This window comes from Lynx canadensis, chromosome A2 (genome assembly GCF_007474595.2).
Source record: "Lynx canadensis isolate LIC74 chromosome A2, mLynCan4.pri.v2, whole genome shotgun sequence".
NCBI lineage: Eukaryota > Metazoa > Chordata > Mammalia > Carnivora > Felidae > Lynx > Lynx canadensis.
Window position 1 is genome coordinate 534,471 of NC_044304.2, and position 15,559 is coordinate 550,029.

A 15,559-nucleotide genomic window follows, 5' to 3' on the forward strand; every position below is an offset into this window, starting at 1 on the left:
CCTCCTTCCCCATCCCTGAGGCCCTGCAGGCCCGGGTCAGGGGGTGGGGGCACAGCCCTCAGCCGACTCCTCATGGGGAGGGAGTCCCACAGCCCCACCCAGACGAGGCCCTTCCAGCCGGACCTCCACAACAGAGGACCAGATCACGCTGACATCTCAGGTCAGTCAGTGGGGGCATTTTGTGAGCAGGGCAGAGGCCAGTGGGGTTGGATGAGGCCGCATGTAGGACCAACGGAGTCCCCAGGCCCTGTGCACCGTCTACGTGTCTCGGGCTGTCGGGGCCACTGGAAGGCCAGGGCCAGCCGGGTGGGATGCCAGTGCATAGGCACGGGGGGACGGCGAGGCGGACAGGCAGGGCTGGCCAGCGGGCGTCCTGGGCTCTGGGGATGAAGGGGACGTGTGGGCCTGGAGCCCGCCTGTATGCAGCTGGCTCGGCCTCCAAGACCACAGTTGAACTGGCTTCTGGGGGTGGAGGTGGCATCCTTGCAGCCCCCAGGTCCCTGAGAACAGGCCCCTGGTCTCGGCTGGTGCTCCTGCCCCACTCCATCTGGGAGGGCTGTTTCTGGAGCTCCCCTCCCATCGATCTGTGTTGGCGTCAGATCCCCATTCCTGGGTGGGGGGGTGTCTCTAAGTGATAACGCCCAGCTCGCTCCGATGCCAGAGCACACACAGCCCCAGGACTGTGCAGGCTCCGGCCCGTTGTGCCCTCGGGAGGGGGTGGGCACGGAGGGGGTCAGGCCCCCCTGAGGGAGACTAAATGCAGGAGACTCTCTACCAGATGGGGCTGGTCCCAGAGCCAGGCTGGGACTCAGGACCTGTGCTGCAAAGAAAACCCGTGCCCACGTCAGCTGGTGTGCCTTGACTGGATGCCACCCCGAGGCGCCCTGGTGGCAGATAGCATATGGGAAGCCAGAGGGACTGCCACTCGCTCCCGCCCCTCAGCGGCACCAAGCCCAGACCCGTGGGAGGCGGACCCCGGTAGGACCTGCCAGCCTGGGCGAGTCCCGGCGAGGAGGCAGACAGCGGCTGGCAAGACCAGCTCAGGCAGGTGGTGGCCCAGGGAAGGTCTGCAAAAGTCCGCAGCGCTGGGCTGCAAAAGTGCGCAGAAGCAGGGAACACCATGCTCACAGTGGGAAAAGGCACACCCGACACTTGGGACGCCCATCACCCTCACGTGAGAGCCCAGTAGCTCACCAGGCCACAGCAGCCATCTGTGGGTTGGGGGAGGGCTCAGGTGGCAGCGTGGGGTCTGGCCTGGCTGACCATGAGGACTGCTCTCTGCCCACCAGGACCTCCTACGGACTCTGCCCCATTCCGGGGCAGCTGGGGTCAGAGGTGACCGAGCCCGAGTCTGGCAGATAACGCCAGGAGAGGCTGGGCCACAGAAGCTGGCCGCCCGCTCCCTATGAAACAGCATGGAGCACGGACCCCTGCAGGCTGCCTGGGGTGGGGGCTGGGTAGGGGTGGGGGTTGCTGTGTGTCCTGGCTAAAACCTCTCTGGGACCGCATCTGAGGGTGGCCTTCCCAGAGGGCGCCAACCAAGCCTGGTCAGAGTGACAACAGCCCCTGAGCCCATGAAGCTGGCAGCCCCAAGGGGCCCTGAGGGGTGGCCCTGCTTCCTAAAGGGAAAACGGTCACCAGCAGTAGGATGGGCAGGTGGGGAGGAGCCCCGATGAGGTGGGTGCTCAGGGGGACCATAGCCGTGCGTGGGCTGCACGCGGCGACCCCTGCCCACAAGGACCGTGTGGAGCCCGACCGGCACACCCGGCCGGAGACCAAGGTCAACGTCAGCGGTGAGGAACCTCGTGGGCAGCGGGGGCCCCAGGTGTGACGGCCTGAGCCAGACACTTCGCTCAGAGCCATCGTGGGACGAACCCGGGGGGGGGGGGGGGAGGGGAGGGGAGGGGACATCCTGCAGGAAGCCTGTCCAGTCCTCCTGCTGACCGCCTGCCCGGAGAAGAGGTGGAGAAAGCGTCTCAGCCCAGCGGGGGCTAAGGAGAGGGAGAACCCGATTCACGCGCGCGGTGTCCCGGTGGGGTCGGGGACAGAACGAGGACACGGGAGGCCGAGGGATCTTTGATCGATAATAATGTATGGGCGCCTGCCTGTCCCACCGACAGACGCATCGTGCTGAGGTGCGGTGTGAACAGGGGCCGGGGCGTGGGAACCGCGCTACCTTCAGTGACTGCGCGTCACGCTGCTCCGAGACAAAAGGTATTTAACGAGCGGGGATGGGGGCGCCTGGATGGCTCAGTCAATTGAGCCAGCGACTCCTGATTTTGGCTCAGGTTGTGATCCCAGGATCCCCACAGAGCGAGTTGAGTGAGCCCACCGTTGGGCTTAGAGCTGGGCGTGGAGACTGCTCCCCAACTCCCTCTCCCTCTGCCCCCTCTCCCCTGCTCATCCTCACTCACCCTCTCTTAAAAAACAAAAACAAAAACAAAAACAAAAACAAAAACAAAAACAAAAACCGGTGGGGATGCTGCCCTCGGCAGCCCTCACCTTGATTCTTGGGCCAAAGGGAGGCTGGGCCTCAAAGCGGGTCACCAAGAGTCCCTCCCAGCTCCACTCCCTATAAGGAGTTGGCGGCAGGATGGGGCAGGAGCTGACCCCACCCAGGGGCGGCTCACCCAGCAGCCCCCCTGTCGGGACCTGAGGCCCAGCAGCCACCAAGCAGACCTCCAAGACAAGCCAAATCCAAACGAACCCTCTGTGGGCACCCCGCAAAGCGCCTGCCCCTCAGACCCCAGGCTCCCACCTGGCCCCATCCGCTGTTTCAGTGGGGCGGGAGCAAGCTGGTCACCCTGACGGTTTTGGGGGTCACCTGCTGTGGTTACTGTCTCGCAGCATTTGGGGGTTCCCCGCACCAGGCGAAGACCTGGCGGGACCCGGGGGAGCTGCCAAATAGTGGCCCCGCTCTGGCCACAGACCGGCGGGTGGGGACAGGATGGCCCCCACCCCAGACCTGCTCTGGGCCTTCCCTGGGGCGAGGGGGGGTTGCTGCACACACTCAGACCCCAGGAATGCCCTGCAGAGACAGGCTCTGTCACGCGGGGCCCCCGGGGAGGGGCTGGACCCCTTCCCGGAGCCCTGGGGGGCCGGAGGAGGGCCGGAGGGCCGGGGCGCTCCTACCTGGCCAATCGGAGCCCGAGCGGACAGCACTCCGCCAGCTCTGTCCCGGGGCACCCCAGACGCTGTCAAGGTCGGGCGCTGAGCCCTGGGGGGCGGCTGGGCGCAGCCCGGAAGGTGCCGGCCGCGCACCTGCGCGCCCCAGGCCCCGCGGCCCCGCTCCGAGGACGCGGGCGGCCGCCTTCCCCGCCCGGAGCCCCGCGGGCGGCGCGGAGGGTTACCTTGTTGAGAGCCGCGAGGTGCAGCCAGAGCCGCAGCCGGGACATGGCGCGGCCGCGGCGGGTCCCGGGAAGGCGGCGGGCGGCTCCCTCCGGACCGCGGCCGCCCGGCCGCTCTCAGCCCGGCTGCATTTGCATGTTGGTTTAGTCACCGCCAGCGCCGACTTCCCCTAAGGCGGCTGACTTTCAGGAAATGATGGCCGCCTGGGAAGTCAGGGTGATTACTGGCAGAGCGAGAATTCCTGTACTGGGCGGAATCTAGCCACAGACCTCTCGGCGGGGCCGGGCCCCCGCCCGCCGGCTCGCACCCTGCCGCCCCGGCGCCCCCCACCGCCCACCCCGCCGGGGGGGGGGGCCCTCCCGGCCGGCCCGCCTCGGTTTCCCCAGACCGCAGGGTGGCCGGTCCGGCGCCCTAAGGCCCGGCCGGTGCCTTCATGCCCCCTCCGGGCAGCTCCCGGGCTTGGACAGGGGCCTTCGCCAGCTGCCCCCCAAGCACCCGGCGGCCGTCTCCACCGCCTCCCTGGGCTCACACCCCCCAGCCCCGGGCCTTCGCTCACGCTACCGCCTCAACTGGAGTGTGTGCGTCCCCCTCGGGAACCCGGCCCCCACCGTGCTCCTTCTCCTGGAACTTTGCCAAGGGGTATGGCTGCCCCTGACACCCCCATTCTTTCCTCTCCCGGCCTGCGCCTGCACCCCTCGGCCCCGCACAGAGGGTGGGACACGGGCAGGGCTTGCAGGCAGGGGGTGTGAGACCCCTGGCATACCCTGTGGGGTCAGGTGTCCTCTTCCCCGGGGAAACAACTGTTGCTTTTAGAAAACCTACTTTGGGGGCGCCTGGGTGGCTCAGTCGGTTGAGCCTCCGACTTCGGCTCAGGTCATGATCTCACGGTTCGTGGGTTCGAGCCCCGCGTCCGGCTCTGTGCTGACAGCTCGGGGGCTGGAGCCTGCTTCGGGTTCTGTGTCTCCCCTTCTCTCTGCCCCTCCCACTGGGGTGTGCATGCGTGTGTGTGTGTGTGTGCACGCGCGCGCTCTCTCGCTCTCAAAAATAAATAAGCTTAAAAATTTTTTTAAAAGAAAAGAAAACCCACCTGGTAGGGTGTTTGTGCCACGTAGCCGTCACTTGGCTGAGAGGAGCAAGCTGGTGAGGCGAGCCTCGCAGCATAGGCTGGGGGGGCATGGACACACCAGGGGCTCTCGCTGGGGAGAGACCCCGGGCCGCGGGCCTGGTCAGGGACAATGAGGGACCGCGGGGTCCAATGCTGCAGACGCAACAAGGCCACCGTGGCTGCCCCTGTCCTGCCCGCACCTCACGGCCGGCAGACGCCGGAACCCCAGCAACGGGAGGGGAGGGCCGGGCCTGGCTGGGGCCACCGCGTGTGCAGGGGAAGCGCAAACGGCGACCAGCCGGCAGAGAGACACTCGACACCGTCAGGCAACGAGCAAACGCAAACCGAAACCCGTGAGACACCACCTCCCGGCCGGCCGCCGGGACCGCGACACTCAGCCGACTACGGCTAAGCGTCAGCGGAAGCGGAGGAACCAGAACCCCCGGCTGGCGGTGGGGACGAGAAGCGGGACGGTCTCTCTGGAAGACAGGCCCGCGGTCAGTTCCTCGTCAGGTCAACCCCAGGGTCACCACACGACCCCGCGACCCCACTGCCGGGTCCACACCCGAGAGACACGAACACTCACGTCCACGCAACCCCACCCGCACGCCCACACATGACCGCGTCCCCCGCGCATGCGCACAGATGACCGGGTCCACCGCGCACGCCCCTCGGCCGCCAGCAGGGGTGAGGCACCCCCCCCCCCCCTCCCGTGGACGGACCCTGAACACGCGACGCTCAGGGAGCCAACCAGACACGAGAGGCCCCGCGGGGTGTGAGTCTGAGTGCGTGAAACGTCCAGGACGGGCTCATCCACGATGGGAAGAGGGCTCATGGGGGCCGGGGATGGGGAGGTGATGGCTGATGGGGACAGGGTTGCTTTTAGATGAGGAATGTTCTGGAATTAGAGGTGGTGGTTGCACAATTCTGTGAATTTACTTAAAAGAGTGGCTTTTACTATTTTTTTATAACAGTTTTTATTCTTTTTTTTTTTTTTTTAAGTAGGCTCTACACCCAGTATGGGGCTTGAACTCACCACACTGAGATCAAGAGTCATGCACTCTACCAGTGGAGCCAGCCAGGCGCCCCAAAAGCATGGATTTTAAGGCATATGAATTCTCAGTTTTATTTTCGTTTATTGATTTTTTAAAGTTCGTTTGTTTATTTATTTAGAGAGACACAGAGACAGTGTGAGCAGGGGAGGGACAGAGAGAGGGAGAGAATCCCAAGCAGGCTCCCATGTCAGCACAGAGCCTGATGCTGGGCTTCAGCTGACAAACCATGAGATCACGACCTGAGCCGAAACCAAGAGTTGCATGCTTAACCAACTGAGCCACCCAGGTGCCCCGACTCAGTTTTTTGTTTTTTTTTTTTAATTTTTTTTTTTCAACATTTATTTATTTTTGGGACAGAGAGAGACAGAGCATGAATGGGGGAGGGGCAGAGAGAGAGGGAGACACAGAATCGGAAACAGGCTCCAGGCTCCGAGCCATCAGCCCGGAGCCTGACGCGGGGCTCGAACTCACGGACCGCGAGATCGTGACCTGGCTGAGGTCGGACGCTTAACCGACTGCGCCACCCAGGCGCCCCCCGACTCAGTTTTAAATGTGTATTTTTGAGAGACACACATGGGGCAGAGAAGGGGACAGAAGATCCCAAGCAGGCTCCCTGCTGACAGCCCAACGCGGGGCTCGAACCTACAAACCGTGAGATCGTGACCTGAGCCGAAGTCGGACCCTCAACCGACTGAGCCCCCCAGGCGCCCCAGTTCTGACTCCGTTTAAAAATAATCACTGGGAACTGAAATAAAAGATGAACGCAGTGCCTGGGCCAGGCTCTCATTATTACATTTAGCATAAAGTCCATCAAGTTTCCAGCACAGTTACTGACCTTTGAGTATCTGTCCCCCAAATCTCGGCACCAGACTGATAGGCAAGGGTGGCCCTGAGGAGACAGGGAAACCGGGTGGGGGGTTCCCACACCAAAAAGTCAGCACCCTCAGGGCTGTCCTGTGCCCCCCCCCCCCTGCCCCCGGTGGCCGCAGGCTGTGTGGGTCTGCTACGAGTCTGGACAGGGGTGGAGGGGCCGAGTGGGGGTCTTGGCAGAGGCCCCGGCACCAGTGTGAGTGGGGTCGTGACCAGGGACGTGACTGGTTCCGTCCCCGTCTGGCTGCGTCTGGGCCGCAGTGCTGTCTGGTGGGACCCTCTCTCTGGCCCCAGACTGACCCTCTGCCCTGTGGCCAGGCCACATACAGAGGGGCGGGCGAGGCCCAGCTGCCCCGGTATTCCCAAGACCCTCCCGGTCTGTTTGGGGCTCTCCCCTCCCCACCAGGCCCCCACAGCAAGCCTGTGCCCAGGTGGCCTGCGTGTCCTGACTTACGGCAGAGAGTGTGGTGGGCATTGCAGGCTCCCCTCAGGCACACTGCATTGCTGGAATGTTCCTGTTGAGGGGTGAATTGTGTCCCCCCCAATGACATGTCCAAGTCTTGACCCCCTAGTGCCTGTGAAGGGGACCTTATTTGGGTATAGAATCTTTGCAAATACAATCAGTTAAGATAAGGTCGTACAGGAGTCAGGTGGGCCCAACCCAGTGACTGGTGTCCTTGTAGGAGGGAAATCTGGACATAGGTGCGTGGGGAGGCAACCATAGGCCACGGGGGCAGGTGCTGCTGCAGGTGGCACAGGCCAAGGGACATCTGGAGCCCCCAGGACCCTCCCTCTGATCTAGGACTTGTGGCCCCAGAACTGGCGCCAGGTCTCCCTGCTTGCGGTGCTCTCTGGGGGCCGCCCCAGCTCCCACAGCCCCCTAAGACACTGCTGCCCTAGCCCACTGTCATGGGGACAGCAGCCTCAGCCAGAAAACTGACCCTGACCACCCTGTTGCCATCAGGAGAGGCTGGAGCTCTGCTCCCTGTGGCCAGACCCTGACCAAGGGCTTTTCTGCAGGCCTCACAGCCCCTCCCTCCCGTCCTCGTCCCTGTCCCCGGTTCCCGGTTCCTGGTGTCCCAGTTTCTGTGCAGAGACCCTCTGGAGACACCTGTGCTCCCTGTCGCCACCTGTCTGCGGCCCTTAGTACAGACCACAGAGCGGGGCTTCCTTGGCCATGGCCCTCGGCTGGACCGCGGAGCTGGGGGCGGGGGTGGGGGTGGGTTCTCGGCCGCGGCTCAGTGTGAACCAACGGGCTTCCTTTGAGAGGAAACCTCCCGCTCGCTCGGTTTGCCGATGCCAGTAACTCCTGGGAGCCTGCCGGCGGGGCGTGCCGGGCCTCTGATCCCTGCTGAAATCCATTTGCCGCCCGCCCCTCACCGGAGAGCTGCTGAGAGTTCGCAAAGCGCTTTTCTGAGCTGTGACCTCATCCTGGCTTCCCAGAAGCCCCAGGCCGGCAGACGGCAAGTGTCCTCACTGAGTGGACGCGGGACCCACCCGAGACGCCTGGACTCTCAGGGTGCACGCCCGCTCCAATGACAGAGTGAGGGGGGCTCAGTGTGTAAAGAAGTGCCCTCCCCCAGAGTCCAGCTGAGACGTTAGGGGTCCAGGTGACCTTGGGAGGAGGGGTCGGGGCAGCCCCCACTCCCAGGGAACGCATCTGCGGGGGGGGGGGGGGGGGGGAAGCAGTGAGGATGAGCACTGGGGGTGTAGCAGGGAGGGTCGGGTGGTCACGCCCACAACCAGGACCCCAGATACCAGGGTGGGGAGAACGCGGGGGAGGGCTTGAGGGGCGGGGCAGCGAGGGCTGCAGGCAGGAGGCCTTGGGAGGGCCGCGCTGCGACGTTGAGTCCTTCACCCGCCGCCACGACTTCAACATTTCCCCAAGTACCTCCCCCCAATCAGATTCAGGTCCACAAAGAAGCCGGTTCCCGATGTTCACAGCAGCACAATTCAGTCACCCGAATCCGCGCTGTGGGAACAACCCAGATGCCCAACGAGGGATACACGGACACACACAACACATCCACCACGGACGCGCACGTCCCTCGGCCGCGAGCAGGAGCGAGGCTCCCGCCCCCGCCGCCTCGCGGACGTACCCTGAACACGCGACGCTCAGGGAGGGAACCCGACTCGAGAGGCCACACGGGGTGTGAGTCCACGTGTGTGAAACGTCCAGAACAGACTCATCCACTGCCGGGAAGGGGGTTCCTTTTGGGGTGATGGAACATTCTGGAATTACATGGAGGTGGTAGTTGCATAACCCGGTGAATTTGCTAAGTCGGTGAATTGTGTGATATGCAAATCATATCTCACCCAAATGTAAAGAACGAATGAAAAGCCACGCACTCACACCCAACACACAGTGCTCCCGGGCGGTGGGAGACCCCACGTGGGGCCCCTCGACTATCCAGGTCGCTAACAGACGTGGGAGCCTCAGTGGCTCCGTGCCACGCACAGTGAGAAGGGGCCCTTCCCTGGGGAAGCAGGTGGCATGAAGGCTGAGGCAGGGACTTCAGGGAGTGAGCCTGGGCCATTCCTAGTGTCTACAAGGGAGGACACAGAGGGACAGATGCTCCAACAGCCAACACAGAAGCAGCGGCTAGCACCTGACCGTAGCCCGTGTTGTCACCAACATGACCGAGTGAGGGAAGGCACAGCTCTCCCTACAGAAGACCTCCGGCTGATCGACAGGGCGGAGCAAGGACAGAAACGTCTGCCAGCCAGACCCCGTGGCGGCGGTCACTGCAGGCAACGTCTACCGGTGCCTGGGGAAATCCACCCCCCTCCCCACCACAAGGGACCAGGGTCCCTGATGCACCCTCGCAGGGGGAGAGGGGAAAATGGCAGCGACCTGACAGTGGATGGGGGACAGGGAGGCGCGGGGCGGTCCCCAACCGGGGCTGGAGGGCAGGACCGTCAGCGGTAAGGCACACCAACGCCAGCAGGCTTGGAAGTGACGCCCCAGGAGGACGCAGCGCCCCGTCTGCGGGACTCCTGTCAACAACACAGAACCCCTCCTTAGCGTGAGGGCCCCAGGCCAGCCCAGGCAGGGGCCCTCGGCGGCGACCGACCAGCTCTCTACAGAGGCCTCGGGGCCCCGGCCCCGGCCCTCTGGTCAGTCACTGGTGCTGTGCGGGGGCTACTCTCTGCGCCGTGATAATGGACCGTGGTTCCAGAAGACAACAACGTGCCAGGACACTGGGCAAACGAGTGACAGTTTTCGAGAAGAGTTGGTACTGTTTTTGCAACCTCCCTATAACCTAAAGTGCTTTGAAAGTCATCTTGTCACGAAAACCTTAACGAACAAACAGAAAAAGAGAGTATCAGACCTTGAATTTATAGATAACCCCTGGGTGGATGGGCCTTCCGAACTGGAACCTGGGCCCCTGGGCTCTGGGCCTCTGCAGGGGGCTCGTGGTTTGAACGCCAGGCCCACCCCGCGCAGGGCAGAGCCACCTCAGAGTGGGGGTTAGCCTTGACCTCCTGCATTCCTGACAGCAGGGTCCCACAGGATGTGGGCCCCACCTGGGTGTCTGTAAAACAGGAACCCTGGCATGCCTGATGGACTCAGCCAGTAGAGCATGCAACTCTTGATCTTGGGGTCACGAGTTCAAGCCCCATTTCAGACACACAGTTTACTTAAAAATAAAATTAAAATTAACAACAACAACAAAAATAAAACAAGGACCCCACATCAAGGCGTGACCAACCTGCCACCAAGGGTCCTGGGTCTGGGTCGGCTCACGTACAGAACCAGGGGAGGTTCCTGGTTCCTGGTACAGAACCCGGTACCCCTAACGTCCAATGATTCAGCCGTAGTCACAACAGGAGGAACAAAGGCCCTCAGACAGCAAAGCTGGAGCCAAGACCAACCACGGGACTGGGAACCAACGCCATAAGCAGTCCCCGGGGAGATGGGCGCGGGATGCCGACCCCAAGGAACTGCTCGGTGCCCCAGAAGGACATTGGGAGAGAAGCTTTCTCTCTGCAGGCAACAAGAGTCACACAGCTCCTCTCCTTTCTCTTTTTGCTTTGGCTGCTAGGAAACTCAGAGCTCAGGTTTAGTTAGGAGGAGGTACGTCAAGGCCTGCAGGCCTACGTCCACTCCTTGCCCCAGCCCAGCTCTGGCTTTTCTATTCCAATTTCTTCTGACTTCTACAACAGTGGGGACATTTCGAGAGCGTGCCAGGGGCCACGTGAGGGCTTCACATGGTCCATCAGATTCCTCTTGCCACTGTAATGAACTACCACAAACCTCACGGCTTAAAATAGCACACGCTTATTACCTTATGGTTCTGGAAATCAGAAGTCCGAAATGGAGAGCTATGTTCCTCCCCGGGGCCCCAGGGACAGCCCTCTCCCCCCTTTTCCGGCTTCCAGAGGGGGCGCATCCTGGGCCCACAGCCCCTCCTCATCCTCGCGGCCAGCAGCGCGGGGTCTGCCTGTCTCTCTGCCTCTGATCCTCCGCCTCCCTCTCGAGAGGGCCTCGTGAGGCCGCCGGGCCCCCCGGAGCACCCAGGACTACCCCCGCCTCGGGGGCCTTGACGAGGTCTCCTCTGCTGCGTGAGGGGACAGGTCCCCGGTCCCACGATCAGGACGGGGACGTCTTTGAGGCTGACCCTTTGCCTGTCACCATGGTGATGTTATTTGGTCAGTTAGGAACAGAGGGTGTCTGCGGTGGGTCCACAGGCTGAGGCACAGCTGTGAAGGGCCTCGAATGCCAAGCTCGGTCTGGCCCCCTTCCTGTCCTCGCCCCCAGGCCCAGGGGTCACGAGGGAGGTGATGGAGACCAACAGGGCCTCAAGACCCTTCACCGCATCTGAACTTTGGTCTCACATCTGTCAATCCCACACTTGGCACGGGGTGAGATTTTGTTTGAAGAAGCGGCTTTAGAAAAAGACCTGGGTTCAAGGTGCCCCCGGCAGGGTAGGCTCCCGCCACGTTCAGCAGATGCTAAGTATCCGCGGGATGGGTGCAGCTGAGCTCCCCTGCACGTGATGAGAAACGGGCGCGGTGGCCCCGAGGGGGTCTTGGTGGAAGAAAGCGTGTCTGCTCCGGGCAGAGCCAGGAGCAGCTGTGCAGGCTGAGGGCATAGACACAGTCGGGGGAGCGGGGCCGGGGGGCGGCTACTGGGGCGGGGCCTGCGTGCACCCGAGCCTCAGCTTCCCCGTCTGTGCGGCAGGTGACGCCCCAGCGTGGGCGTCAGCATCACGAGACGCCACGTCTGGATGTGGAGCTGTGTCGGGGACACGTGCGGAGGAACTTCATCGGGGCTCATTGCCAGGCAGGGCCGCCAGCCCCGAGGCACGGCAGGCCAGAGAGGGTCTCGGGCCGCGGACGGACCAGCTGCGTCCCGGGCTGGGCGACGGCGGCCACCAAACAGAGGGGCCGGGGCATCCCTTGCGGGACGGGGCCCCGTCCACAGGGCCCTCCCATCCCCCTCCCACTGACTCCTCACCCTGGGAGGTCTGGGGGCCAGACGAGGCCGGCGTGCGCCCCCAAGGGCCAGGGGGGCCCCTGTGCTCCCATCTCCTCCAGGCCTGGCCAGGTCGTTTCCTGGGCGGCCACAAAGCGTCCCAGATGGAGAGGGAGGACTTAAACAACACACCGGTGTGCCCCGATGGCCCCGCGGGGGAGACACCCCAGGTCAAGGTGTCACGGGCCGCGATCCCCGGGAGGCTCCAGGGGAGGCCCCTCCTGCCTCGCCCAGCTCCTGGCATCCCTGCTCGTGGCCGCGTGGCTCACGCTGCCTCGGGGTCACGTGCTTCCTCTGTGTCTGTGTCTCTCCTCCTTTAGGGTTAGGGCCATCGTGATCTGGGATCACCTCATCTCCATCTTCAGCGAAACGACACCCACAAAGACCCTGTTTCCAAAAACGGTCTCATTCCGAGGCTCTGGGTGGACCCGGATTTGGGGGACACTCGTGGACAACGGCCAGCCTCCTGAACTGCGCTTGTCTGGCTCTAGCGGGTTTGAGCTGACAGGTCCGAGCCACAGCCTCCCAGACGGCCACCCCCACAGGCCCCCACTTCACAGGGAAAACAGGCTCAGGGCAGCTGAGCCTCTGGGGCCCTCCAAGCCGGCCGGTTCCCAAACTGCGTGCCGCAGCGAAACCACTGGGGCCATGGATTCCAAACTTCCCAGGGAGACCACGCTGCCCGGCTGCTGCCAGCCCCAGCTTCCGATCGCACCGGGCTCCTTCCCACGAATCCCCTTGCGGCGCCCGGTGTCCGGGCCGCCACGAGAAGTCGCGTGCCATTAGAGACGCCTGCCGGGGAGGGTCCCCCCGGTTCTCCAAAAAAAGAGATCACACGTATCTCTTCCTTCGGTTTGGGTGGGCGACGCTCTCCAAATAGCTGCCGTTTGGGGACATAAATGCCAACAACGGGGTTTGTGCCGGACGGAACGTCGTTCTGGCCGGGGGCGCGGGGAACACGGCGGACCCTTGCCGAGACGCTAAGTGAGGCACCCAGACGGAGCAGGCGCGGGGGCCTCTGCCCGGGAGAGGAAGGCGCGAAGGTCTGGGAAAAGCGCATCAGATGCTCCACGGTACCGCGCCACAACCCACGGCGGGGGCGTGAGCAGCACGTGGACAGGTGTGGCCCCTAGCCCAGCTCTCGCGCTGCCCGGAAGCCGCCCGGACAGGCCCACGCGGGCGTGGCTGTGAGTCGCGAGCCCTCGGGCCAGGCCTGCAGTAGAGGGGAGCACTGGCTATTCCCAAGCACCAGCCGTGGCTCCATGTGGCCCTGAGCCCAGCCCAGGGCCCGGCCAAGGCCACCAGTGCGTGGCACGGGCCTCCGGGAGCACGTGGGGATCGAAGGGTGACTCTGGCTCCAGGTCCCTACCTGAGGAAAGTCGCCTGTCTTTGGCAGGAAGCTGGGGGTGGCGGCGGAAGGTCCGCAGCTGGTGTCCGCGCAGGGCTGGCTGACGATGAAGGAGGTGGAGTTCATGAACTGGCTGCAGGCAGACAGGGAAGGTCAGCCCTCAGGAGCCTAAGGGAGGGCTCTGGCATCCGAGACACTCAGCTCAGAGCAGAGGCCCCCGTGCCCCCGTCCCGGAACACAGTGCCCGGAGAGACCTCAAGCCTCTGGCTCCGTGCTCTGGGTCCTTTCCACAGGCCATTCCTTGGCCTGGTTGTGGGCCGGCTCCCCCGGCAAACTCCTACTGACTCTTCAAAACCCAGGTCGCCATTGCCCTCTGCAGGCAAGTGCCCTCCCCGCTCCTTTGCCCCCAAAGTTCTCCCCCGCTGCCCAGGGCCACCCCCTGCCCAGAGGGTACCCACAGAGCCCTCCCAGGACTCTTCCTCCCTACCACCTTTGCCCTTTTTCCTGGCGGGCTCTTTCTAAGACAAGCCACGGCCGGTCAGTCTCGGCTGCCTCCGTGCGGCCAGGGCGCAGCCCACGGCCCCCTCAGCAGGACACTGAAGCCCCTCACGTGCCACGAGCTCTAGTTTTGTTTAACCAGTGGCTGCAGAGTCACGCAAGGCCTCGAGGGCACTGTGGCCACCCAGCGGGACGTGGCGGGGCTTGCTCGGACCCTGGAGGCCAGAGGAACTTACTGGCTTTCGCTGGAGAAGGCTGGGTACGGCGTGGGCGAGAAGGAGCTCCACCACGGGTAGTGCAGCATGGTGTTCTGGAACAGACCAATGAGCGTCAGGAGGGGCTGCCCTGTGGAAGGGGCGGGGGGCTCCTCAGTGAGGAGGGGGTGAGGACTCTGCGACCCCGTCCAGGTAGAAACGTCACCCTGTGGCGTCCCACCTGGGTCACCTAGGAGTCACTTAACCACCTAACAGCTCGGGGCCTCAGTTTGCCCATCTGCATGGGAGAGCCCACCGAGGGGAACTCGTCCACACCCGTGAAGGGCTCGGGCCCGGGCCTGGTGTGCCGCTGCTGTAGGCCCCTCCGTGGGCAGGGCGGGGGTGGGTAGGTGTGACCCACCTCCGGACTGGAGTGCCTCCAGAACCCCTCAAGGGGCCTGGGCAGCCCATTCGAGGGTCTGACCGGGAGCCCCCATTTCACACAGGATCCAGGCGTGCTGGTGGGCCAGGGACTCTGCATGGAGGCCCCCCAGTTCTAGAAAGCGCAGGGTGGGACTGGGCGAGAAGCAAGGCCGCATGAGCTCCCCCCTCCAATCCAGCCCCGAGGGAGGCGCCCGTGTGGCAAAGAGGACTTCGTTAGAGGGGCTCCCACCAGCGCCGAGGCGCGGTCCCTGCCCCGGCCCCCTCCCGGGAGTGGGGAGAAGGGACAAGAGCCTGGCCTTCTGAGAACTCCCTCTGGCCAAGGGTGTTCCTGGAAACCCCCAAGCCTGTCTGGCCCAAGAGCGCAGCACAGGTAGGGGTCCTGGGGAGCCTGCTTTGAGAAACACTGATGGGAGGCTGGAAGAATGAGCCTGAGGTCAGCGAGGACTTGAGGGGCCCTGCACTGGGCTCTGACCGGACCGACTCAGGGTGGAGGGCTGTGGACACTCACGCCGCCCCCCGCCTTCCGTACGAAAGAAGTGGCTCGTCCCACCTTGACACACAGTCTGCCGAGCAGGGGTCCCTCCCCTAACCCACAATGTGGCCCACGTGGGACCATGTCGGGGAGGTCCCCGACCAGCGGTGGGGAGAGGCCTGCTGGCGGCCGTCACTGTCCCCTACTTGTCCTGGCCGGCTCTGCCAGACGGCATGTCCCGAGACGGAAGCGCAGCGGCCTTCCCGCTGGTCCACGCGGGTCCCGCTCCTCAGCGGGGCCGCCGGGAACCGATCCCCCAGCCACCGCTTCCTCCCGCTCACGGGACCCGTGAACGACAGCTGGCCCGGAACCAGCCCAGATGGCTGGGAGACCAGGCGCCCTTCTATGTATGGCGCCTGTGTCTGGGAGGGAGGAGCCGGCCCTGACTTCCCATCACTGTGCGTTTCCCCCCAACACCCCACCCCTGCAGGGCGGTCGGTGTCCACACGTCCAGCCGCAGAGAGCCAGAACTTAGGAAGGAGAGGCGCACGCTCCGCGAAGGGGCTGTGCCTCCTCTGGCATCTGCCCGGGCTGTAAGGTAAGAGCAGCTCCAGCACGAAGGCTGGAGCAATCATGGAGGAATCGCCGTGGAAGCCTCCGGAAGGCTCCCCCTCCGGGGCACTCCCGGAACGCTTCCACAGCAGAGACCACACTCAGCCGCTTCAATGAACTGGCATAAGCCGTCC

At 64.0% G+C, this 15,559-nt stretch overlaps 1 protein-coding gene across 1 annotated transcript in view; it reads right to left on the reverse strand.

Annotated features, from left to right (window-relative positions):
- The window catches only part of SBNO2 (strawberry notch homolog 2), a 48,821-nt gene that overhangs the window by 17,124 nt on the left and 16,138 nt on the right, over positions 1-15,559 (reverse strand). Inside the window, exons 3-4 of the mRNA XM_030335037.1 lie at positions 13,940-14,013; positions 13,227-13,338 (exon numbers count right to left, since the gene is read on the reverse strand). Of these exons, the coding sequence (XP_030190897.1) occupies positions 13,227-13,338; positions 13,940-14,013 (186 nt within the window). The remainder of the gene's footprint in view (positions 1-13,226; positions 13,339-13,939; positions 14,014-15,559) is intronic.